Source organism: Anopheles nili, chromosome 2, assembly GCF_943737925.1.
Source record: "Anopheles nili chromosome 2, idAnoNiliSN_F5_01, whole genome shotgun sequence".
Classification (NCBI taxonomy): Eukaryota; Metazoa; Arthropoda; class Insecta; order Diptera; family Culicidae; genus Anopheles; species Anopheles nili.
Genome location: NC_071291.1, coordinates 41,642,703 through 41,669,585, shown reverse-complemented (window position 1 = coordinate 41,669,585; position 26,883 = coordinate 41,642,703). Strand labels below are relative to the sequence as shown.

Genomic DNA, 26,883 nt, shown 5'->3' with positions numbered 1-26,883 from the left:
ACCTTGCCAATATATCTGCTTCCTTCTTATGCAAATTTTATTATTACTAGTCTGTAGTCCGATTTCTTGTAGTTTGATTTATCCTTCTTGTGCTTAATGATATCTAGTGTCTGTAACAGCAGAGTAAATATATAATCATTTGCAACAAAAGGGTAGTATATTAGATCTCATAGTTCCCAGATGGGTTACAAACCAGCATAACAATCATATGAAATTATACAGTGGTGTGAGCAATGGAATATGCAAAAAGTTATGTTGCTGATTAAACATAAAACTATACATTTACATTTCGTTAAACATTAGAGGAAATGTTATTTAAAAAAAGCAAAGGAAAATCATACTTTTCGATTAAGTTAATATTAAGTTGAATTTTTCTGCACCCTACTCTAAAGATCATTACATAACCGTAGCATAAATGTAAATGACGATATTGAATATTATTGAATAGAAATATTGAAAAATAGTCAACAGAAAGATTGAAAAATACTTTTTATAAATTAAATAATTTACATTTCAGGCATTGATGCTTATAAAACAGTTCAGTGCTTCGTTGGTACAGCTCTGACTAGTCAATATTGTACAGTTATGTTCGTTATGTTTGGTACTACAGCGCGTATACCAAAAAAAACAAATTCATTTTTAACATATTTGCGGTTCGAAGTGGGTCCGAAGCGTTTCACCATTACATTATCATATGTTAAAGTATGTTTTAGGAAAAAATTGGAAATAAACAATTTTAAACATTTTTGTAAATCATTACCAAAGTCGAAAAACATGATTTTTTTTAGTTTTTTATTTGGTTATAGCCCAAAAACATGTATCTATATAAAATTTATAATTTTTAATTTACTGTAATTCAAAAGAAGACTAATTTATGTTTCTATTGATATATAATTTACCTATTTTACACCTCAATGTACTACTAAAATAGTAAGTTGAATTGTGGGTACTGACTAGCTGAAATTTGAGCTTTTTGGCAAGCTTTTTTGACTTTGGAGCTTGGTATCTTCGAAGATATAAATGCTAGAAGTCTACAATTTCGGAATTTTCTTAGTTAATTATCTGACTTTCAATCGGCAATATCAATTTTAGCATAAGCGAATAAAAGAAAATGGGACTTATGACCGCCCTTGCCCCTACGTGGAGTGGTGAAAAGTGGACAGTAACACACACAGTGGACAGTGGACGACAGTTCGGTGGCCACGACGGCCCAGCAAGGACAACGATGGCAACCGGAAGTGATGGCCGACGATCCGTGACTGGCGTTCGGTGGCTGACGCTGGGCTTCCTGATGACGCTTTTGGCCACGATGGTGGCATGCCCCGGTGCCAGTGCGTCCTACTCCGATACGGACGATCTAATCAACGAGCTCGATCGACCGAGTAAGTAATGCAACCGCCGCCTCAAAATGGCTGCGCTCGCAGTCAAAAGCGGCCAATTTTCCCCCGTTATGAGGTGACAAATTGTCTCGACTGGTCATTTGCTGGCGGACGAACGAACGGTTTTCCACGCTGACGAGATTTTTCACCCTCTAAAAACACACCCACCCCGAGAAATGCGGTTACTTAATCGGTCGATTTAGCGGTCCGGTGTGGCGCCACGAATTTAATTGTGGTACCCCCAGCGCACGAAAGACGGCTGAATTGGCCGTTTAGAGACCGCTCGGGTGCAATCGACCGACCGACGCGGGGAAAAATTGACCGACGCAATCGAGGTCGGTTAGTCGAGCGGTGGTTCGAAAATAGCAGCCACAGTTGAGCTCGTGCTGGTGGTGACGAAACCGGTTATTCTGGGAAGGTGCGATCCTTCGTTAGGATAGCGGTCGATAGAAAAGGATCCAGCGTGGAAATGGTGCATTGGAAATGGTGGGAGAGAAAAAAAAACTTACACAGAATACCTGAAGTAGGTTTCGAATCCTGCTTAAACAACCCAAAAGGGAGTTTTACTCAATCAGCTGGCCGGTAAAGGTCCGGGACAAACATCTTTGGTGAAAGAATGGAGAGAAAACACACTCACACACCCAGTGATAGGGATAGTAACGGGGAGAATGTTGAGAGAGAAAAATCCGCCCAACTTGAAGCTTGATTTATCGACAGACGAGTGGGATGATGGGTGGGCGAAAAAAAGTTCCCGACAAGGTTAGAAGTGAAACACAAACAGAGATAGCAGCTTAGAACATCGCCGGAACGACTGACATCTTTGGGCAATCAGTTGACTGGTTTGTTGGAGCGAGTTTTCCGGGAATGAAAGTGATGAAACCGACCGATTGAGAAGCCGTTGATGCCGTTAACAGAACAGCTATCATCGAATAAACGAGACCCGCATGACAGCATGGTCAACGATGTAAGTCACCGGATCACGCGATGTTGGGGAGAGTTTAATCAAAGCGAAGGGTTTATGCGGTTTCAACTTTAAACCTGCATGTTTCTTATTTAGTACAGGATTCTTATCACGTTCTGCCACGTCCAATAGATTATTGTCTAGACGTTGAACTTCTTTCGACGGCTGGCATAAAGCGATTATGCGCAGTTAAATCAGTTACTTTGAATCGCAATACTTCCTCAAAGTTTGGTGCAAGTTTCCAAGTTGGCAATGAAAATCGACAAATAAGAGAACGCTTTCACAAACCAACTGTTTCACAAGTAACAACGAAAATGCACGATACTCTCTCGGTGGCGTTGGATTCTTCGAAATTCCAAACCAATAAACAACGCTCAAATACTTCCCCAACAGGATGGGCTTTGTCTTTGAGCTTCCAGCAATACTCGGTTTGCTCTTTACGAGGAATCCGCGTTAGGCATCCAAAAGTTTGCCACTTTTCGTTCGCAAAGTTTGTCAGCGACTCATTTTAATTGAAATCCCTCCACCAATCCGATCTCGATTGCTTCAATCGCACTAGAAACGAGAATGAACGAAGCATTCCTTATGCCATTTCGGAAGGGTCCCCGACCAAGGTCAGAAAGTGGAAGATCAACGCCAATCTCCTGCTCGAGAATGATGTAAGCGCTCGCTCTTAAGCGGCTTGGCAGCACATCCACGATGCTCGACTGACCTTAAACACCTCTCAGGGCGTGATCGAGGACCCACCGTCGGAGGTCAAATCATGGCGGATGCTATTAGCAATCATTCGTGGGAAAATCCCGAGACCCTGATGAAGCCATTAGTAGGCCGAAAACCCCGTCGTACACGCGGGAGATAAACGTGCACTTGTGATTCGATTTCGTCGTGCTTCGCAATGGAGTTATTACGGCTACGAGGCATTCGTAATTACGGACGATTTATCAATAATGTAAGCGGCTCTCATCGAACGGGAACCTCGCTCCAACCGAAGCTCGAAGGAACACGCCCGTTCAGGCGCCATGTTTAATCCGTTATGACACCGAATTGGTCCCAAAAGGGGTGGCAAAGTCCGCAAGTTGATGCAGAGGTTTGCGTGATTTACTCACGCCTACCTGGCCCGAAGGGAGTCACAAAATGCCGCGCACACGTACATCAGCGGTATCAGCGGGTTGCGATAAAGGACACACCCGCAAACAGACACACACCCACACACCTACATCGAGACACAAGTACGCAAGGACATTCTCACGCCGACGGAAGCCGACACGAAACGCGCACGTGTACATAAATCAAGCAGTCGCTGGCAACACGGCTGACATTTAGCTGCTTGTTTTCCGGAAGCTTTCCACTTTGTTGTACCACCCACCGGTTGGGTGGGTTGTAATTTTTTGGCCTCTAGTTTTTCTCCACCTCTTGGCTTCTTGGCCCGGCTGTCTTCGCGAAGGTGACGATCGGAAGCCCGGTGTGTTTGCAGGCAGGTTTGGTTCTAGTTATTTCTTCTGCTTTTTTCTGGTGTTTGCTTCGTGTATTATTATTTACGGCACGTTGGAGCTCGCTGAAAGGTGACTCAGTGTCGAGGAAAAAGTCGAGCGTGATGATGCCCGCGACGACGCCAAGGACAACGCACAAAGTGTTTGGTGGTGGGGTTATTTATGGGAGAGAAATGTTTGATCTCAACCCGCCAGATATGGCCAGACTGGGTGCCAGTTGGGTGGCCTTTTGATCGCATTTTCCCGGTGTTTCGTTCTGCTTTTTTTGTTGTTTGTTGCATTGCTTCGACCCAGTGCGGGCGTTCTTACGCGTCAAAACAAAAGAACAAGGATGGAATCGGGGACAAACTGAAAATAAAAAGAAAAGGCATCCAACACTAAGATACCAACAAACAACGCGTGAACTGGGGAAAAGCACGCCAAGAATTCCGTCTCGCGTGTGGGACCTGCTTTTAAATGCCACCATGAGGGGTTTTGATTTCCTCGAGCGACATATTTCGAGAATCCACCGTCGGTTGGCGTGATATTGTAATCACTGGCGCGGAAACTTCACGTTGCCTGGGAAATGCGATGGTGCACCCGGTTACTAGGTGGGTGGGTGTCCTTGCACCGGTGCAGCAGAGATTTCTCCACGCAAAAGGACCAACCACCTGCTGTCCTGTTTGCCGGAAACTGCCAAGGAAACTCACGCTCACCTGGCAACGCGCGTCAAGGGTCGTTAAATTTGATTTTCGGTTCCACGATGAAGCGATGTAAATTAGAGCCACACGCGGAACCGTTGCTTACTCGGTCGAAAAAGGAAACATTTCTAAAACCTCCACGGGTGCAAAGCCGCAGAACTGCGCTTTGATTAACGTCACCATGCCGACGCGAACCGACAGCAAAGTTTTACATCCAAGTGTGCCAGTTTCGAGTCCGTGTCACCCTGTGGATGTACCGAGAGGATAGGACTCGGTTGAAATTCGTATGTTTCTACCTCACTCATTCCCAGAAACTATTTGATCTCGGTGCCATGAAACCCTTCCGGAAGCGTGGGTGCAGTGTGTGTGTGTCTGTGTTTTTCGATAGTTTTTTTTTCATGCTCACCAGACACTGTACACCTGCATGACTTTCTCGGACCGACGCGCTAATGAGCTGTCAAATAGAGTGCACTGGTGACTTTCCCAACAAACACACATACACCACTGTGGTGCTGCGGTTCCACGCGATGCACTTCGCGGAGATAATTCGGTGTTGGTTGGACTTTTCCCTGCACTCGCGCACGGTTATTTCCAATTTAAATTCCAACTCTGCACAGGCTGTAACCCTTTCGTGTGTCATCCGCAGCTATGTTCGCTTGCGCGTTCGAGTTTGTGGTGGTCGCGCGCGTGTCTGTTTGTATACAATTAGGGATTAATTCTCGCACCACGACGGTTTTGACCTGCGATGGCAAACGGTAAAGTTTACGCGCCCCCAAGGGGTTGAGAAAACTTTCCGACACGATCCGCGGACGCGTTTGTTTGCGCCGGTAAATAAACGCACACCACGGATGGGTGCTGGGTTTTTGCCATCGACCCACGGACACGCTGAGAAACGAGACGTCGACGGAGTTTCGGCGAGTTTGCGAACCCTCGAAAGGCCACCCATTTTCCATGCGAGCGCGTGCCGAGACTTTGGATTTTGGATCAATATTTGATGGCCACACGCGCGTGCGCCAGGGAATTTATCGCCCGGAAGTATGGCAAATTCGTCGGCCGGCTGGGATTAGACGCTGATTCTCGCCAGTGCCGCAGGGCCAGCTGCCATGAAGGATGTTTATTTTACTCGCTGCTTCGCCTGCATTGCCAATCCAATTGCTCCCGGTTGGTGCACGGGTTTTCCAACCAGCGAGAGAGTTTCCACGGGGCAACAGTTCCACGGAATCTTCATTACGCCCAACCTAACTGGCGACTGGCAAGGGAAACTAATGTTTGCAATGAAATCAAACTAAACCATCGGTTTTGCGTGAAATTGGCAGCATTGATTGAAGGCAAAGTGGTTATGCAAACATTCACCTATTCGCGTGAATTTCTACTGGCGCGCACGTTTGATAAATGTTGCGTACGAACGCCCAGCCAAATTGTGCAATGTTTCCGAAATGAAATGAAATTTCTACCGCTAGGGGAGAACCGAGAACTCTTGAACGCAAAATCGAACGCGCATGATGCATTTGCTGTCAAATCCACCATCCCATCGGTGCTCTCGGCACCGATCAATCATGAACACCGGAAAAGCCACCCTCGCTCGAAGGCACACCACTCGTTGCACAATGTCACACGCTCTCAGCCCTCAGCTGCACCTTCAGCCGCGTTTGCCATTATTCATTCGGCACCATCCGACCACCTGCCGATCAGGTGGCATCCCGACCGGGTTGGGCTAATGGAGCGATCGAACGTCTTGCCCAGCCGGTTCGGGTGCTTTGGCGGATGAATAATATATCCTAATTCTCTTAACATGTTAATTGCAGACTGCATAATAAATCACCCCATGCTTCGTTTGTTTGTTGCTGCGGCCCCAAACCCGGCGAAAGAAGCGTGTTTTGTCTTCCCAGTGGAACTGGCGCTTCTATTTGTCTAGCCAAGCAACGCGAACGCGTGAGGTCCTTGCAATTGGGGTCCATCTTCGGGGTTTCGGACGCGCGCCTTTTCGAGCGAAGAGCAGCACAAAAGTGATGCGTACGGACGGACTGGTACTCCTCTTAATTATGTTTGCGTAGGGTTTCTCTCAGGACGCGTGCATCCTTACCACAAGAGCCCTTACTCGTCCGGGCTATTGGCCGTATCGTTGTTGTGGCCGTATCGTAAGAATGCTGAATTTTCCTTGCGAAACCCCCTCGAGGGATGGCCTTTGCTACTCCCACTGCAGGGAGAAATCAATTCTCGCCCCACGCTCGGAGAGGATCGTTGTCATTCTCGTTGGCAAAAAGGGAACCAACCCAGACACGGGGGTCCCAGAACCGAGGTGCTCAACGATGGAGTTGTTTGACAAGGGTACGTGTCTGGCGTTTGCAACGAGCCGCGTAGGGCGTGCGTCTTGCCGGCAGGAAAAGCCATCGTTTTCCGTCGAATTAAGCCGCGCTCGGGTGAAAACAATACATTCGCCTTCGACCCAGGGCAAAGCGAGATTTGTGAAAAGGGCTGCTTGCTTGCTTATGCTGAGCGATTCTGAGAGCAGAAAGTTTTGCAGCCCTCAGCCGAGGAGAATGAACCACGTGCCGACGTCTTCGGAGGTCGGTCGTTTTTGCTGATGGCGCACTTTGGCGGTTTATGCTTATGCTGCCGGTTCGGCGCGCGTTCCAACAACTTTGTGACGTTGAAATATTCATCCTGATTTGCAATGCGAGAAAAAGCACTTTTGAACGATTTCCTCCTTTTGCCGATGGTGTGCTTCCGGTAGCGGGCAGCGAGTCGCAGCGAGTTGTCTGCCGATTGCAAATTACTTTCTCCCGGCCAGCGGAACAGCTTGGGCCGTCCTTCGACGATGCATCCTTTTGCGCTGGGTGCTGGTGCGAAGGCAATCTCCGGAGACAGGTGCAATCCGGTGCAAGTAGTCGGTGTTCTAATTCGCTCACTCAGCGCCCTTGGGGGCTTTTTTCAGTTTCTTAAGGTGAATTTGCGATAGGAGTTTTTTAAAGGAATAGCAAATTTGCCCGATTTCATTCTCGTCGGTGTTCGGTCTTTGCGAATAACTGTAACAAATCATACAATGATAATTATACAATGCATGGAAACATAAAAGGTTTAAACGGAATCTATCAGTTAGTTTGAACATTCAACATGTTTTTGTGGTTTTACTGATCTTTGTTCTCCTTAAAATGAGATAAAATAAAAATCATAGATGAATTTTTACGCTCTTTTTCTAAATTTGAAGGCTTCTATCGTTCTGCTTAATCCATACTTAGTTTCTATTAATTGAATATTCGAGGTTCATAATAGAGCTAGTTTCTTTAAGATATGAGAAAAAAAGGACCATTTTTCATTCTAAGTGAGAGTTAAGATACCTACTGATTTGTGTTCGAATGATGCGAGAGCAAAGCGACAAATTAATTATACATATATATACAAACATTCATTTTTCGTTAATGGAAGATTTACATTCCAGCTTACCAGCTAAGCTAGTTCTCACCGACGTGGCTTCTGTTACACACCTGCCTTGGCTTCGAATGCTCTAGAGCAGGATTCAAGTCCTGACGGGCACGAAGGACCCTTGGCACCACGAGACGGGATAACTTTGACCGGCTTTGTCACCTTCTGACGTCTAGTGCGGTTAAGTTGAGCTTTACTTTTGCTCTCTCTCTCTCGCTTTCTCTCTCGCACAACCAGCGTGCTTAATGAAGAAAGTAAACCATAAATAAATTAGACTTTATTTCGCCGCCCCATGAATGGGGAGTGATTTATGCGTCTTTTGACTTTCGCGCGACAACGCCTACTCCATTGGAAGGAGGAACGGGATGGATTTGCTTCAGAAATAGCCGGAAATGGCCGATCGAGTGGCGTGACTCTCTCTGGGTCTCCCTGAAGGTGTTCTTAGGAAGGGCTCAGATATAAGCCGGAAGCGACAGAGAAAGGTTTCCGTCGATCATGGGGACGACGACTGTTTTATGATTCTGAAAAGTGTGTTAATTCAAGCGATGGGAACAAACTGTTCGACGGGGTCGATAAAAGGACTTTTTTCGTGAGGAAAAACCACACCAATTTGCTAACTGTATTATCCTTTTTAGTTGAACGTTTACCGTGAAGTGTTTGGCATGATTGAACCTAATGCTTAAGGACGCTTCTTGGGTTTTCTGTTCGAAAACGTTCCTCTTTCCACGTGAATCGTCAAGATGTTGTATGCTCGAGGCAAACCATCCGTGCCTGATTGACGATAAAATCCACCGTGCCTTGTTACGCTTTGTAAAAGAAAAGAGGTACATTAAGGACATCCGATAGCATAAGCCCATCAGAAAATTCCTACAAAAAAAATGCATCAAAATAATCACACCGAGATCTCGAAACTCCAGCACATGCAGGTGACAAACCCGCCTGGAAAACGGTCACACAACTCCACACACACAGCAAAAAGGACATATTCCCGTCACACGTCCACCGAGACCGGACAAACGCATAAGACCAAAGACCAAGCGGACAAAATAAACCATCTCGCGCGCTAGACAATGAGCTAATTGGGCGGTGTTTATGAGCAAGTATGTGCCTTATCGCGGGCTTAGCAACTCCACGTGTGGTTCCAGGCAACTAACTTCCGCCAACCGGATTACGAGCCGAGCGCATCGTATCGAGGCGGTAACATATGCCGACGGCTCGACGAGCGTTACAACTCCGGTGCACAGATAAATCCTTGCCCGGGTGGAGTGGACGTTCCGGGTTTTCAGCTCACAAACGGCAAGCAGAAGCTTCCGGTTGCCCTCGAGCTGGCTTTCGAGCGCACGATATGTGTGTGTGTGTAAGGGCTTTCTTTTTATGCAACCCACTTTTCCAGCTCTATCATGTGTGCCTTTTTCGCTTGTATGCTTCACTCTCTCTTTGCTGCTGCTGCTTTACGCCGTTTTATCACTTACACCCAGTGGGCTCATCTTTTCCCATCATTCGGTTCCCGGTTTCGAAACGGCCGACCAGCTCGTTGTACATGTGTGTGGGAGGATTTTCGTTTCAAGTTTTTTTCTTCGCCTTCTTCCTCTCATGTCCTTTTCTCGCTGCTTTGGCCCCTGGCGGTTGCTCGTTCCGATCCTTGTCAGAACGTTCTTTTCCCTTGGGCGGCGACGGTACGAAATGAAGCGGAAAGACACCGAAGAAGACGTACCATAAAATCAGCCACCCAACCACCCACTCGGCGATGGGCGGTCGAGTCATTTTTTTGCTTTCCACGCCGTGTGAAAACGGGACAAATCAAGCCACCAACCGCAAACGGTTTCGGTCTGGTGGAGCCTGCAAAAGGGCTCAGAAAAACAGAAAAGAAAAACAACATCCCCGGGAAAACATTCGCACACGTACATGTCGTGTTAAAATGGCGTGTTCTTGAAGAAAAGAAGCAAAAAAAACAACCCATGAACGGGCGCACGATGTGCCATAAATAATAAGAGCGGCGGGTGAGAAATAAAAGCGAATAAAAATTGCAACATATTCGTTGGCGTTGTCACACAGCTGGCGGGATCGGTTTTGGGTAGCCATCGTGGGTCACATTGTCAGACTGGACGCCTCACGGAAGTATAAAAATGTTCACAAAAACCTCCCCCCATTTCAAAGCAGCCAGGAGCAAAGGATCGAAAAGCAAAGATGGGTGGCCAAAAACACAACAACTCTCCCGCTCGTTTGTGCGTTCGATAATCGAAAGCGGTTACTTCGGGAAGCGTTGCGAGCGGTTTGACTTTCCTTGGGTCCTTTCCTTGGCTCGAAGGACTCAACACCGCCAAAGGCTGGGCCTGGGCTCGCGTGGCGTCGTGGCTCACGGTTACAAAGGTGTAATTACTTATCGGACCGGGCGCATCTTAATTTATGCAGCATTAATTAGCATACCACCCTAAAAAGGGGTCCTAACCCGAAACGGAGGGGCCATCTTCGAATTCTGGTGAAAGATTTTATTGGCCTGCCAACAAAACGCCGTTCCCAAGGGCCACACCATCTGATAAGACACGGCTTAATTGATGGCCGCGAAACGATGGTGGGGAGGGCAAAAAAGGTTCCCTGTGTAATGTACTGTTTTTGGGAGGGATGTGTATTTTTTTTGCTCCTTCTCCACCTATTTTTTTTTCTTCTGTTCCCCTTCCGGAGGTCCTTGCGTGGGAACTGCGCGGACCTGGCGCTTGTTCGTTGCGATAGCCCGTTTGATGTGAAAAAAGGCCCAAAGGGTTTGGTTAAGGAACGATTCCTAATTGTTTATTGCCGCTTCGGTTGCCGGAGAGTTGCCTTCGGTTGTGTGGGTGTGTGTGTATTTCCCCAACGCGTGCTAGATTTGCACGAGTAATTGATTTTCGAACGTGCGAGCGAAAAGCGGCTGAAATGAAACCAAAACCCCAAAACGGTTGCTCCTTCCTTAAAGCCTGGTGTACGTTTGCTTTCAACAACCCAAAAGAGGGTTAGCTAAGCCCTCGGTGAGTGGGGGTGGGAAAAAAATAAATGTCCTTCGGCTGCGTGGAAACATAACCTCCCTCGTTTTCTCACGTAACGGCGTTTGGAAAAAGGAACCGAAATAAGGAGGAAAAAAGTGCACTAAATCTCAGGTAACCGCCGATGCGTTCGTTAAATCCAACCCATTAACGTGCCAGGAGGTGCCAGGGAGGACCAGCATTTCGCCACCCCCTCGATGGATTTATCCTCTCACACTGAAAAGGGGCAAGTGGCCCTCGTTGGAAGAATATTCGGGTCGTCGCCGTCATCCGGGGCGGATGGTTTTGATGGGAGTTTTGAAGGATGAAAAATATCCCTTCGATGGAAACCCATTCTAACCACCCCCACGGGTGACCCCTTATCGGTGGCTCTCGATCGGAGACACACTCCGGGCCACTTGACCGAAACACTCGCTCTACCCGTTCGAGCGCCCCAAAGTTGCGAGCAAACAACCCAACGCTGGCAGGCAAAACGAACGAGTGAAACAACGGAGCCCTCACGGAGTGTCCACAACCAGAACCGCATGCACTTCGCTCGGCTAATGAAAAAAAAACGCCTAATTGTAAACACTGCTGCAAACAAGCTGAATGCAGCGGAAAAAATTGCTCCGTAAAGCCGCCAAGGTTCACCGGACGAATGAGAAAAATCTTATCTCTCTATAAATTGCTGTAATGGATTTTATTAATCATCTTCATAAGCTATTACGTGCCGAGGGGTTTTGGGTTGGCCCCTCGTCTGCCCAAGGTGGTACTTCCTTCTCACTCCATCTCTCTCTCTCTCTCTCTCTCTCTCTCTCTCTCTCTCTCTCGCTCTCACTCACTCACCGGAAATGTGACGGAATGTCGCCGGTGTTGTGGCGAATGAAGCCCGGTTTGGCTGAAAATGCGGCCAACCGTGCTGTCGCGCGGGTCGCTTTTCGCATGAACCTTACTCGCGCCTACGGGCAGGAAGTGGGGGTAAAGGGGGGCTAAAATAAACTTCCGGCGAATTTTCGCCCACCAAGCGGCGGGCCAAACACATTCCGGTTTTGTGGCCGCGCTACATGACTTTTATTCATGTCGACGTGTTGAGGTGATCCTTTTTTTTCGTCCTGCTTCTGCTTCTTCTTCTTCTTCTTGTTTTCCTTTTTGCAACCCTCCCTTCCTCTCACCTCTCCACCATTTATCCATTTTTTTCCTTTCTTTTTTGCTTTCATCGCTGTTGTTCACCCGCGCGCGCAAGGTTCATGAGGAGGGTTTTTCCCTACTTTTCATTTTTTTCGTCCTTTTCCTTGCCACACCGCGCCACTGGGCTGTTCCGGTGGCTCGTTTGTGTCTTGTTTTTTACTTTCGGCAGGCGTGTCCTTCGCGGCGATCCTCTCTTTTCTCTCGGGTGCTTTCGCCGTCGTCCCACCCGAAAAGCCTTGTGTGTGTGTTTGTGTGCGGTCTCATTTCTGTGCGCCATACTCCCATCAAATGGAGCCCCCCCTGGGATGGTGCTGGGGGGGTGGGGCCGTTGTCGTTTTACGGAAAATTAAAAGCGTCCTCCCTCCACGCTCCCAGCCACCTCCCAACCCACCGAAAAGTGGGACATTTTCCAAAATGTGGTGGTGCGGCACGAGTGGGAGCCGAGGGACACAAAAACTAAACTAAACATTAGCAGACGGGTGGTTCGGCTGGCTGGGTGTATTTTTTTGTCCTCCTCCTCCTCCTCTTTCTTCTTATTCTTCTTCTCTGCTGGTTGGTGTTGTTGTTGTTGTTGTTGTTGCGAAAGCTTTTTAAACGCCCCCATTGCCGCTCCAATCCTTGCAGCCCTTTTGCTTTAGTTTTTCCGACCCGCGGGTAAATGTGTACGGGTGTATTTGTGCGTGTGATGCCGTCTTCACCCGAGCCCTTTTGGACCCGGCCCTCTCCGGGGATACGGCCATGCATCTGCCGCCCCCTCAAAACCCCTGCTCTCTCTCTCTCCCCCGCAATGCCCTGTTGCGAAGGAGCAACACGCTCCCATTTTACGGCCGTGCTTATCGTATGCCCTACGGATAGCGCTCGCTGGTCTGCCCTTTTACTCCTCACCACCCACCCACACCCTGGTGGATGGTACAGAAATCATGAATACCGCTACCAACCCCCCTTGCATGGTCGGAAAAACCACCCCTCCCCCACGCCACGCCATTAGATTGTTCGCCAGAGATTATGGTTCCGGCTGCACGTCGTGCACCAGTGGGTGGGGGAGAAGGTTGGAGGGCTGTAGTCGCGCCTGGAGGGTGGTTGCATCACGACCGGGCGGTCGATTAATTATTCAAAAGCTCAAATTCATACCCTGCCTGTCGGGAATGGCAATCGGGTGGTGGTGAAGGGAGTCCTTCCAGCCCTTGCTAAAGGGGGTGGTGGGTGGTTTTGGAGATGAATGACTCAACAACGGACAGGGCAGGTTACAGGACACCAAGGGCGGATGTTCGGCTCACCACCCACCACCCACCACCACTTCTGCCGGGAAAAACGGTACGGCGTGGGTTTGCGAATTGAATGTAAATGGGCTTTCCCCTGGGCTGGCCAGGTACGTGCCGGGTGTGTGTGTGTGTTTTTTTTCGTCTGCACCCATCCACCCACCCACTCGTTTGCGGAGTGACCCCACCAGGAGGGACTGGGTCAACGTAAAATGACCAAAGCACCGCATCAAAACACACGGAGCACTGTTGAAAGTTGGCATTGCTTCCGGTTTTTGTTTGTCTATTAACCCGCAAGCCCCCGGTGGTCGGATTCGATGGGAGGGTTTGTGTGTCTGTGTGTGTGTGTGTGGGAGAGAGAGGTTGCTTTTTTTTTGCAAATTCGTCAAATGCTACCAACTCGTATGCAGCAAGGGTAAACAATAGATTATTTTTAACTGTTTAACCCCTCTCCGGAGGCTAACTGACCGGTAGGAAGGTGTTATTGTTTGTATGACACAAAAAAAAGAAACTAGAACGCTTTGCAGGATATGTGTGCGCGTGTGTGTGTTTGTTTTTGTTAGGATGATTTTCAGCGTTCTATTTGAGTGGAATGCGAAGGGCCAAACAATCAAGCGTAGGACAGGATGCAAGCGTTTCGTTGAAGGAACAAAAAAACACGCACACACACACTCATCCGGGGCATTGTGGTTCGTTTTATGAGACCAAAGCAACTATCGAAACGCTTTAAAGAGGATTGGTGGGCTGTGTGTGTGGGAGCGCTGGTAAAACCGTACAGAATTAATTACATTTGCCTGTTTGGCCGCACATAATGAAGCGCAAATATTGTCGCAGGAAGCGTGATTTCACTAACAAAGTATAAGTAGATTTAAAGCGATTTTTCGTGTCATAAAATCCGCTTTCATTCAACAAGCATTTGCAGCTCCAAAGTGCTCCACGCTGCTCTTTGTAGGGAGCAAGTGGATAAACCTGTTGGAAACAAGTGGGTGACGGCAAATTATCGATAACGCCATGTCGCCCATTTTTGGGTGACGGAAAAAAACGCTTGATTTTAAAATGCAATTTTGGAATATTTAAAACAGCAAAATATCAAATTTTTAACCAAACAGAAACACGAATGAACGAAAAGACAGCCAAAAATTCATCACAAACGTAGAGAAAACGTGAAGAATTAGAGCCGGTGCAGCGGAAACTACCGTACGCAGGATTGACTGTTCAGCTACGAGTAATCAAAAAAAAGTCATGAAAGCCTTGTCTCTAAGCATAGCAAAGTAGGCCATGTCATAAAGAAGAAGAAGACGAATCTACCAAAGCTATGACGTATAAGCAAGAAACACTTGAATCGTGGCATTCTGTGGAATTTCTTTTAAAAAAACGCTTGGCTCGTAAGGCAACTTGCTAGGCGGCCAATCAAGCGTTCGACGCGGTAATCGAGCGCGGTAAAGATCGTATCATGAATGCGAACAAGCTTTACCAAAAAAACCCCACGAGCTTATCGCGTGTTTCTGGTGCACATTTTCGTGACCAGCAAGTGTTTGGTCAGATCCGCTTCGATTCTCGTGCTGAAACGCTTCACTGACGATCGAATCTCGCCCCCCACAATCAAACTGCAACGCGCGCAACAGTGCGTTGTAAATCGCGATCGCTTGTAACCCGTATCGGGTGTTTTATCCCAACCCGGAAAATTCATCCTTCCCCCACAAAAAGGATACACAATCGCGTACGCGTCCATTGCATTGTGCTGTACAAAGGACCCACGGGTTTCGGTTTCGGTTGCGGTGATTCGCAAATTGTCGCCATCTTGAGGACGTGAGCCAGCTGGCGTCAAGACCTGTGGGTGGTTCGAGTCCGAGAATCGAGGCGGAGTGGTTTGTCCTGCTTCTTGGCAGGCTGACCCGAGGTTTGTTTGCGCCCGTTTTGGGGTGTTGCGGCTCCTAAATGCGGCCAATCGATCGATTCCGGGCGCAAGGATTCGCTCGCTCGGAGTGGAACAGAAAACGAACCAGAATAGACCGCATCCGGTACGGTGTGTTTGGGTCCTCCATCGTCCCGTGGCCATCCCTCCAGAGCGGTTTTACCCACACACACACTGGCCTCAGCAAGGACCGGGATCCTGCCTTTTAGCGCAGGATATCGATATGGTACGGCTGCACCCGGAGCAGCTGTAGCAAATCCACTCTTCGTGAAAAACATGGCGTTGGGTGGAAAAGCCCCCAATTTTCCCGCTTTTCAAACTCACCGCCTCCTAAAGCCGAACGAACGACGTGCCAACAGCAACGCCGGTGGCGCTTTTCCGCCAGTCGAGCGAGATTATGTGTCCGCACGATCAATAAATTTTGCACCCCTTTTTTTCCGGGCTCTTGGGCTGGTGGCTTGTGGCAGGGATCTGGACAACGGAGGGTTTCGCTCGGAAATCGTCGACCGTTTCAACGGGCTTGTTCACTCGGACGTCGCTTTTCTTTTTCCCGGGACCTCGGCGCTTCGTGCGCTCTTTGCTCTCGGGAAAGCTATTTTTTCTTTCACCCTCGCTGGGCTGGAGGGAAAACTTTTCGACAGGCTACCGAAGGGTGGGCTGGGAAAATCGGGGTAAGAGATAAAAAAAATGTATATATCTATATTCAAGAGGTGGCCACGGGCATTTTCACAGGCGCGGGACGGAGAAAACCACCGGCAGCTATCGATGTTGGCCGGTTGAACAAAGCTCGCCCCTTTCCGAGCGTCGACGAGTACGAGCCTGTCGGGAGGTTGGGTTCATTTTGGACGAGTTCTTGCCACCACCCACCTCAACCATTTTCCCGTTCCCAGCGTTGGAAAACTCGCAGCGAAAGTGCGCTTGATCGGGCAATGGATTAAACTTGATGAAGGTTAAGACATTTGGCGTCGCGGTGTGTGGCAAAAAACCCCCGAAACCGAGCTGCCGGGAAAGCGGCCACGTGGTGGGTTTAATATTTGATCGCCGCCCCCCAACGGCGTGTGGGTTTTAATATTTCACACATTTCGCAACCGCAATGATGGGTCCCCGACCAAACGGGGGACGTTTCTGTCTCACCTCTTTTCGTTCTTTTTTTTTGCGCTATTAACGAGCGGAAAAATTCCCATCGCGAAACCTTGTCGTCTCGGACCGCAAAGCGACGCGGCAGCAAATTAATGACGAATCGAAATCAATCGATTGGTGTGGCCTCTCGATCCGAGGTCGATTGAATCACGGCTGGCCTGGAGTGGGGCATTCTCAATTCAGCAATCGGGCCTGGGTCGATTCGATCCACGGACAGCGTTCTGTTTGATTTATGGTGGCTGTGGAGGAAATGAAATGAACCAAGTGAGGAGAAAACAACCGAAACGCCACTCGGGTGGGCCTCGAAAAGGGTAAAAGCAGAAAAAATCAACCCCCACACTCACACACAAATCATTCGGTCCCATTAATTAAGCGAACCGACGAACCAGAGCTGAAGAGCCGCCTAAAGAATGAGGGCTCAAGGGAAGGCAAGGTCACCACCGCCCACGACGTCCTCCGGATGGATGGATGGATGGCTGGGGGCCCTATAATCAGGTTCATCGATTCTTCACGCCGTCATCGTTGCTGGTTTGTTTGATTTCTTTTCGCGAATACGGCTCGGTCGCGCAGCCGGCAATTAAAAACGGGCCCGCGGACGTGCTCGGGTTGTTCGGTGCCGTTCCGGGAAATACGGGCGTAGTTTTCACCCTTCGGTTCGGTTGGGAGGGATGACGGCTGGGTGACAGGGCGCGCGAGAGTCCAAACACACCGGCAAACGCCGAAAAGGTGGTCAGGCCGTTGTTACCTGCGAATGGGGGATTTTCCGGCGTCCTCCGAACAGTTTGCCTTCGCCGGAAGCCCTTTTCTGGGTGGGTCGGGGAGATGCCTTGTAAATATTGATTAACGAGCGCACGGTCGAGCGGGCTTACGAGTCAGAAAAAAAGCGCTCGAAGGGAAAATCAAACGGACTCACCGTGCAGGAGCTCACGGGAAAGCCGGAAAACTGGTGCCGTTATGATTATTCGTCTAATTGAAATTTGATTTCAGTGCGCGGCGGAGAGAGACAAGAAAAAAACACAACCCCCGTGACCTTATTTCCGTTTGCTTTCCTCCTTCAATCCACCGAGTGTGGGTGGGAAAATAAAAAGAAACAAGAGAGGCCCACCCACAATGCGTGGCGCACGTTCGCTCGTTCGCCGGGTTTTGGAGCTAGTGTAGAATGTCTGCTAAACGCCCGACTTTAATGACACACACTCAAGTAAAGAATGCACAAAATAGATGATCAATGCAGTAATGGACTAAATAAGGCACACTAACCGACCGACAGAGGAAAACAATATATCCGCAAGAACAAGGTAACCAACCGGACAGATAGTCGAGTAACATTTCCACCAACGAGTAATTCAAAGTTATGAAAGCCTTTGGCTGAGCTTAGCAAAGTAGGCCATGACATTACGACGTGCTCAATTGTGAGCGGGTCAGTTATAAAGAATAAGAAGAAGAAGAAGAAGAAGATGATACAAAGTCAATCATGTTATTAAATAATGCTTCAAACCAATGTTTAAGTGTAAAAAAACGTCAATCTGGAGCTGAACGAACAGAAGCGCTCCAGAAGGCAAACTTATCACTTTGTGTTTTTAATTCAAGAGCTTTGAATGTCCCTCTGCCCAAGGAAAGGCCTCACAGTCTGTAACAATCCAGTATGGAAGCTCACTTCTAGAATTCCAGCGATCGCCTGAACGATCAACACCTTCTACCGTAGGTAATGTGTCCGATCGAATGATCGACACGTTATGTTTGCCGTCCGACTGTAGGCGACTGTTTAGCAACCTAGCAAAAACCCTTTTCTATTACACCAGATTTCCGTTGCAAAACGTTCCGAGCGGAAAATGCAAACGTTTTTGTTTACGCCCATTCACGGAAAGTCGTGTTGGATGTGAAAATTGGCCATTCCTATTCCCGAGAGCACTTGGCGCGCATGGGGGTGGCTTATTTTCCATGTGCATTTTTGCAGCGCGAAACTGACGAATCTTTCGACATGAGCGAAACACCGATCGAAACGATCGAGCGCGCGCGCGCACACTAATTGCATTTCCGGAAAGGGCGCAAAATGTTCCCCACTTCTAGAAAGAGCGAATCAACGCCATCAGCTGTTGCCGAGCCACGTTTGAGTGGTGTTTTCTGCCGGCATTTCCATCGATCAATAACCTAGTCCCGGAAGCAAAAACGGGTCATTTTTCTTGCTGCAAAAGCCACCACCGCATTTGCGTCGGGTCAACAGCATCCGTGGTGAGTTTGTCGAGCTTGTCGCGTGGTGATGCAGAAACCGGAAAGGGGATGTAAAATTGCAAACTCCAGCTGGAAAAGGGTCGTCGGTTGGGAATAAATAAATAAACGAACTCTCAGTCTCGGTACGGACCGAAGAGCGCTTGCAGCAGCAGCACCATCGTTCGCCGTTCGTTTGGCACAGGTGGCGTTTATGAATTGATGATGGTCATTTTATCAGCGGCTGGACGTGTGGGTGGATCGAAAAGGGGCTGGGCCGGTGCTATGACGTGAGGGCGCCATAGCAATAACAATGAAGTGTAATAAAATAAAGTTCAAACGGTTGGAAACGCAATCCGTGCAATCTGCTCCCGGTCGGTGCGGGAGGAAAAGTGGATGAAAATCATCTGCTCGGAAGCGTACACCCCATCCCGAAAGGGGTTGCAGGAAAAAAAAACATCGACACCGTCGAGTCGGGTAGAAGCGTAGAAATTAGTCACCCAAATGAGCCGTTTGGCCGTGTGGGAAAATTCGTTTCATGTGCGGCCATTTTCACGAAGCCTTTCTCTACTTTTACCCCCTTTTCTAGGAGGGTTACACCATCTGGTCCTTCAAGCCACAAACACATACATAGCTATCAGCTTATCAAGTGCGGGCTGAATGCCTCGACCGGTGATAGGCTCCCGGAGTCCTTTCAAACCCGGAACCGAAGCAGTGGGTTAGTGGCCGGAAAAGCCATCAACCGGCCTCCAGATTCACCGAGCTTCACCGGTTTCGGGGTTTCCTTGGCTCCACACCGAGCCCATGAAGCTTTGTCGTCCTTTTAATGGCCAGCCCATCGAGGGGGTTCGTAAATCGTGGCGCACTTTCGAGGCGATAAAATAACCGTACGGGAAATTAAAGTTATTGACACAACGCTGATAAGCGGACGTTGGGACGTTGTCTAGTTGCCAGGAACAGCTCAATCAAATTAACCACTTTATGGGCCCCGAATAACCCGTTCCGCTCTTTTCTCGCTTTCAGTTCCCATCACGACCGTCAGTGGAGTGCTGGGCAAGCAGGCCAGCCTGCCCTGCGACATAACGCCGCTCGAGCGGGACGATGCCGTGTACATGGTGCTGTGGTTCAAGGAGGACGACAACGAACCGCTCTACAACTTCGACGTGCGCGGCCGCCAGGTGGCCCAGGCTCGGCTTTCCTCCTCCGAGAAGTACTTCGGCAAGCGGGCCTTCTTTCGGGCCACCACCCACCCGGCACAGCTGCTGGTCGACGAGATTAAGCTGTCGGATGAGGGCATGTACCGGTGCCGGGTGGACTTTCGCAACTCGCCCACGAGGAATCTCAAAATTAACTTCACCGTCATAGGTACGTGCGGGTTACTGGGCGTCTCCATCGGGCTGGGCGAGCCATCCGTTTTAGGGCAAGAACGGGTTGTCCGTTGTTACGTTAATTACGTGCTTATGAACTTATGAGCGCATTGTTTCCTTGTGATGTTGCGACGAAAAGTGAATGTACCGTGCCACGTGTTTCCCCTTATGCTGCAAGCGCGTAATTGAAGTAATTGGATGTGCTGGATGGTGCTTTGGTATTTTGCATTGCAACTTGCAATGTTCGGTTTTGTGAAAGATGCCTGCTTTTGTTAAATTACTTAGGCACCAACTTAGGTTCTTTCAATGAGCCGATGGATAGGTCGTCTCTATCTTTTCTTGTTTTGTTTTCTTTGTTATCTGGCATATATGTTTTGTAAAGGAAAGTTGAGGCTTTTTTCGTTTGCCTATAATCAAAATCATGGTATTTACAATTTAATCCAATTCAATCGTTATAAACCTATACAAAATGCTAAGCTCAATGAGGGCTTTGTTTTGAGATGCTTTCCATGTCAACTCGAGGTCCATATCGTGTTTGGTGATTATTTCAAACAAAACTGCACAAAAGCTTCCTAAACCCCTTGACCAACACGTTTTTTATGCTCAATTTTGTCCATCAAATCTCTTAACCTGCATCATCCGAGCATCGTAACACCGTTGCGCTTTAAATTAAATTCGTGATTAACGTACGGCAGCAATAGCAAAGCAGACCGAAACACCCGGGCCTTCACGCATCTCGCTAATTATCATTTCCACCCCCACAACGGGAGGTTATGGCATTAAATCAAACCAATGGGACCCACGGCCCGTTTCGCTGCCATCACCGGTTTTATTGCTTGCCATAAACTCGAACCAAACCCTCCCACGAGCACGGTGTTTCCCCGATTTTCCACCCGAAAAAGGGGAACTCGGAACCCAATAAAGGCCCTTCCGGTCGCAGGACCGTAGGTGGTCACAGGACGCCAAACGGGGCCACGAATTTCATCCCATCCATCCCATCCGTTGTTCGTTTCACAGTGCCACCGGATCGGCCCATTATCTATGATTCGCGACGCCGGGAAAAGGCCAACACGGTCGAGCCGTACAGCGAGGGCAGCGATATCGCGCTGATATGCGAGGTGAAAGGAGGTAAGTCACACGACGATGGGTTTGATCGATCGTTCACCACCCGAACCAATGTGATCAATGTTTCCCAATGTCCTCCTTGCCACAGGACGACCGCGGCCAAACGTTACCTGGTACCTGGACAACAGCGTCATCGATGAGTCGTTCGAAACGCGCCCGGACGGGACGACGGTCAATCATCTGTCCTACCCAAACATCGGTCGGCAGCATCTGGACGCACGGCTCATGTGTGTCGCGAGTAATACCAACCTGACGCCGCCCAACAACAAGGTGGTCGTGCTGGACGTTAACCGTAAGTATGGCACACGATGGGATGCACTCCGCGTGTTGGCCAACTAACGCTCTGGTTCATCTTCTTCCGCAGTCAAACCGGTGGCCGTACACATCATGGCCAAGGAGAAGTTCGTCTCCGCGGACAAGCGGTACGAGATCGAATGCAAGAGTTCCGGGTCGCGCCCAGAGGCGGTCATTTCGTGGTGGAAAGGCACTCGGATGTTGAAGCGGATGACGAAGAATGTAAGTATGACGGTGGGTTTGCAGTTTGAACGATCGGGTTTTTGGCTAGCAAACAGTACGATTTCGAATCAGAAAGGCCAAAGCGTGAGCTATTGACGACACACGACCACCATTCGACCAGCAGCTCCCGTGATTGGTGCAGTGTTTTGAGGGAATTGCTTTTTGAAGAACATTTCGTACGAAACCGCACTACAACGTTGACCCTGGCTCGGTTTTCGAGCGTGCCTTTGATGTGATAATTGAAGGAAAAACGCACCCCAGGGTGCTGGAAAAAGGGACAAACATCGCGCGGGTTTCCGCACCGTGCCGGTAAATAGAAATTGGTAAATATTAATTTTAAATCAAACCCCACAACGCCACGCACCGGTGTCGAATGGCATTTCCTCGCACACGATAATTACGGACGGCGCGTGATTTCGAAACCGCCCAGCAGCCGAGCGGAATGGAGGAAATAATTAGCGAAACCAATCGGAAATAATTATTAATCAACAATTTCTCGATAGCCATTATCAGGCGCTGCGAGTTGGTTTGCTGTTTTGGCTGTGGCATCATCGTGCGTTTGGGATGCTGCTGGTTTTTGTGTTTTTGAGGCCGGTTCTGTTGGCCACCCTCTCTTGACAATGTTTCGGGACCCGCGGCTGATATTGTTTGCACCGGTGGCCTGTGTGAGTATTGAGTGCGCACGTGATTAAGCATGCGTATATTATTGGGCATCATTATAGCCGCTATTTGCTCGATCCGGTGCCGTGCACGTGAAATAAATCATTGCACAATTTGGTGCGCAGGAAACGCGGTAAATGCAGGGTTGATTATTCCTTTTTTTTCGGCTACAAGACCGGCGGCCAATATCCATTATCGCAACAACGCTGGCCGCTGTGAGGTCGGGAAAATGACATTACACACGCGCGGTTTGACGTTAGGATTTAAATCAAAATAGCCCAGTTTATATCGCTAGTTCAAAGTGCTCGATGGTGTTATCTGCCACGTGAAGGTTAGGTTTTTTTTCGGGCTTTTACTTGTTCGATGGGTGGTGGGGTTTGATAAAACATTTATTGCTAACACAAAAGAAAAAAACAGCTCCCCTTGGCGTATGCAATTGGCGGAAGTAAATGGATCAGACCGTTCGTTGACAAGCGAATTTATATGCTCATTCGCATTATGACGTAAGCGCACTGCAGCCGAAGCAAGAAAAAACTGCTGACGGTCGAGCCTCCATTGCCACACACACACACCCAGCGTGGCCACACTTAGTTGCAGCTTGATCCAATACAAAGTATAAATAGAGTCGAAGATCGTGTCAGCCCGGTTTTGCAGCAGTAATGGAACCCGAAGTACCCGCCGGAACGTGATTGCAATGTATAAAGTTTCTTATATTTTCCCGACTTTCCCGGGCCTCGGCTGGGTGGCTGAGTGAAGAGCGAAACAACACTCGAATGGCCTCACTTTCACGAGCTTTTTCTCCTTCTTCTTCTCTTCCTTCTACCATTCTGTTTCGTTTTTTTTTGCTCTCTTCCATTCGCAGTTTTCCGACAACGGCAACCAATCGCTCAGCGTTATATCGTACACGCCGACGGTGGACGACGATGGCAAATATTTGACTTGCCGGGCCGAGAACCCGCTCATCCCGGACAGTGCAATCGAGGACAAGTGGCGACTGGTGGTGCATTGTAAGTAGCCCTAGACGTACGGTACGCCTTCACGGGTACGGGTGGTGGGAGGATAGCTTTACGAGCGCGGAAGAAAATCCATTCAAACATTTAAATGGAAAATTGCTTCATCCGATGCCCAGATGCCGATGGGCCCATGGGCAGGGATTTTCCGAACCGTTGGAAAACTCCCCGTTTATAGCGGGGGTGGGCCTCGTTTCAACCACCCCACTGCACTGCACCCTGAGTGCTCGAGTCTTATTAAGGTGCAAGACCCCCTTGCTCGTCGAGAAGAGAGAGAGAGAGCGAAAAATGAGCAAATCAACAAAAGAAGCGAAAAACAAAAAAATTATGTTCATCTCCCCGTGGCCCCTGATTGAGTCGGGCCGAGGTGGACGCATCCGCGGGAATGAATCAATTGAACCGGCAAGACGAGGCACCGTAAAACGCGCGGGAAACAACCCCCTCCCAGAGTCCAGGCCAGAGGAAATTGAATTTCATTTACAGCCCAAGAACAACATCCTATCAGTTTTATTTGCTTTCCGTCGTTTCGATCGCTGGGCCGATAAAAACGGGGCGCTCGTGTGCTGGCGGCAGAAAGCAGAGAACCAACGAAAAACTAAACGAAAAAGACCTTCCTGTGTGCGCTTTTACTGCGGCCAATAAATGCTAAACTCCAACTAAGACGCCATCATCACTATTCGCGGTGCGTTGCCCTTAGAATCCACCCCAATGGGTGGGCCTAATTGAGACGCAACCATATAAATCGGCCATCGGAAACGACCCCCCGGGGCGAGCCGTCGACCAAAAGCGCGAAATCTAATAAATACTGTAGCATAAAGCGGGAAATTAACTTATTTCGCTTGGGCTTCCCACACCCACTCGGAAAAGTTGCCATTTCCATCGAAGGAGGAAGCGGCCATTTTTTTGCAATGTTGCTTTGTTTGCCATCTATCTTTTTTGCCTGTGTGTGTGGGTGGGTGAGGGTCTTTTTTCTCCTTTATTCTTTTTTTTTTATGCCATTCGTTCAAGTTCTCCATTTTTATCACTACCCCAGTGCTTGTGTGTGTGTGTGTTTTGGTAGGGGTTTTTTTTGTTGTTTTTCTCCCCAAGCATGTTGCTCTGCTATTTATGCTTCGTGCTCGCCGTGTTTATGCAACCGTGAAATGATAAAAAGCAGACACTTGAAATTGTCCTTTCGAGAAGTCTTCTCTCCAGCGTCGAGTATCTTTTTAACTTCCGTTTCGTTCGGCTTCCCGCCACTTAACCAGCGGACTTGCAGAACTTGACTCCTTCTGGGCTGGCGATCCTTTCGGTCTTCGATTGCATGGGTTTCCGACGAGGTGAGAGCTCGCCTACTGAGGTGGGTCGTAAATAAATACGAATGGCAACAGCATCGAAAGAGGCGCACACAAACACACACAACGACAGGCGAACACCGATGCGAGCACCAACGACAAGTAGCCCGTAAAACTTGTCTCCTTATGGCCTGCTAGATCCTGCGGCCAGGATACCCTCGGTACGCGAATGGGCGCTGTAATAAAAGCCATCACCGACACGCTGCGTAGGCTACGGGTTTGAGCAGCAGACTCACTGACTTCGGTGGAAAAAACGACCATCCACCATTTGCATCGATTGCGCCCGATCGGTGGTCTCTTTCGTCCGAAAGGAGGTTGCAGGCATTCGAGAGTGAAGTGGCAGATAAAGCGAAAAGTGAACTTACTGGTAAGATTGTGCCTTACTAACAACCTTGGTGCCTTGATTACCGGATGATTTTTACAACTCGCTCGCGAAACAGTGGGGAAGTAGTTTTTTGCTGGTGGCGTCGAATTCGGATCTTTCCAGACTCGTGACTTTTGGCTGCACTGTGGTGTTTGTTATGGATGTTTGATTTTTTTTCGCTGTGTTTTTGTTTTCCATCATGGCCTCGGGATGGGGGTGAAATGCAACTCTTCGGTGGTTTTATTTTGCCTCCAGCCAAAAGCCATCAAAGACGCACCGTCATTTTGTACCCGTTTTTTTTGCTTTCCTTCACAGACATGCCGATCGTGACGCTCAAGATGGGTTCATCCCTTAACCCGGACGACATCAAGGAGGGCGACGACATCTACTTCGACTGCCACATCCAATCGAACCCGAAACCGTACAAACTGGCCTGGTATCACAACGTAAGTATGATGGTAGTTTTTGTTCCATTTCCAGGCCCCCAACAGGCTGCAAGGACTCGCGTATCCATAAAACGGCATCGAAGCCCCATACATGAGTGGGAGCCCGCGGTCCTTTCGAAATCGCACGCTCAGCAGATAAAAAAATGGACCCCCTTGGCCGTTTTTCCGACTATTCGGTGTGCTTGGGTGGAGGTTTTTTTTTTCTTTCTTTTGCCCCAACACTCCCAAGAAGGATGCTTCCGTGGGTGTGGGTGTGTGAGAGCGTGAGTTTAGCGGATGATGGACGTTCGCGACCAGTGGGGACGAGTCCTTGCAACCACACGAAGGACACGAAGGCGTTGTGGTTTTTGATTTGCCTAACCACCAGGAGGATTGGTTGTAAATGGGATTTTGCGCACCGGGCGCGGGTTGCAAATGAAACCGGAGAATTGCGTGCTTTATTGTTATGGAGAAAACTGTTTAATAGCGTCCACGCATTGACAGCCGCTCAGGTTCACGTTCTAGCAATATTGTGGAACGCTTGTTGCTATCTTCAAACCCGACTTATCCGTGTTCATCAGATGATACGCCGAGAACAACAAGGAAATAGTCAATTTGGTTTCATAAACAAAAACTGGACGAAACAATGGAAGGTACGGCGCAATTTATCCCGTCGTCGAGAAAGGTAAAATAATTCTGGAATGTTGGCCATTTGATTGGATTAATGCATATAGTGATGTTATTCAATAGAGTTGCGGAGCGAACGAATTCTTCCTAAATGATCCCAACCTCCAACTGATGCTGATTCCGAATCACGATTCAAACTGGGAGAGCGATAAACTATTGGAACGAACTCCGTGGATACTGATAAACGAGTCATATGATTTAAACCACCTACTGAATTAAATTCAATCATGCTTGCATTGCTGAAAATGCTATCTAATTGGTAGAAACAACTTCAAACAATGCTTATTGGAAGGCTGGGAAACTCTGAGATGCAGCTCGGCTTATTGAAGTGCACGCTTTGGATTGCTTGTAACATCTAAGCATTTGTAAGCAGAACGGCTTAACTGCACTGCAATACTTGTAGTTTCTTTGTTTCATTTAATCGCAAGCCTTTTAATGGAAATCTGCATGCGACATGTTTCGTTATGAAGATCATCTTTTCCACCGTAAAAGTGTCGTTTCCGTTGAAAGGACAACTCAGTAACTCTATAGCAGTATTGTACATCAACCCGAGACGAGCACTCTCCCGAGACGAGTATGAAAGCAAAGCAAATAATGCACCTGTAATTAATAATCCAAGTTCATTAATTTAGCTTCAATTTCTTTGCTTGAAGTTTACGCACATTTCTATACCTGAACTATGCGTTTGCAATGCGACCAACTACCGCGCCAACAACGCTGCGTTCGTTCAAGATTCCACTCAATTACGTCGGGCTTTAG

The 26,883-nt window shown here is 48.5% G+C and overlaps 1 protein-coding gene across 1 annotated transcript; it reads left to right on the top strand.

The window, feature by feature from the left end:
* Positions 1-1,225: 1,225 nt before the first annotated feature.
* LOC128723212 (synaptogenesis protein syg-2-like) lies at positions 1,226-26,883 on the top strand. Its single transcript, XM_053816934.1, has 8 exons — positions 1,226-1,382; positions 19,660-20,001; positions 21,021-21,131; positions 21,217-21,420; positions 21,493-21,644; positions 23,167-23,311; positions 25,328-25,458; positions 26,857-26,883. Exons 1-8 carry the CDS (start codon positions 1,226-1,228, stop codon positions 26,881-26,883), a joined length of 1,269 nt encoding a protein of 422 aa, XP_053672909.1.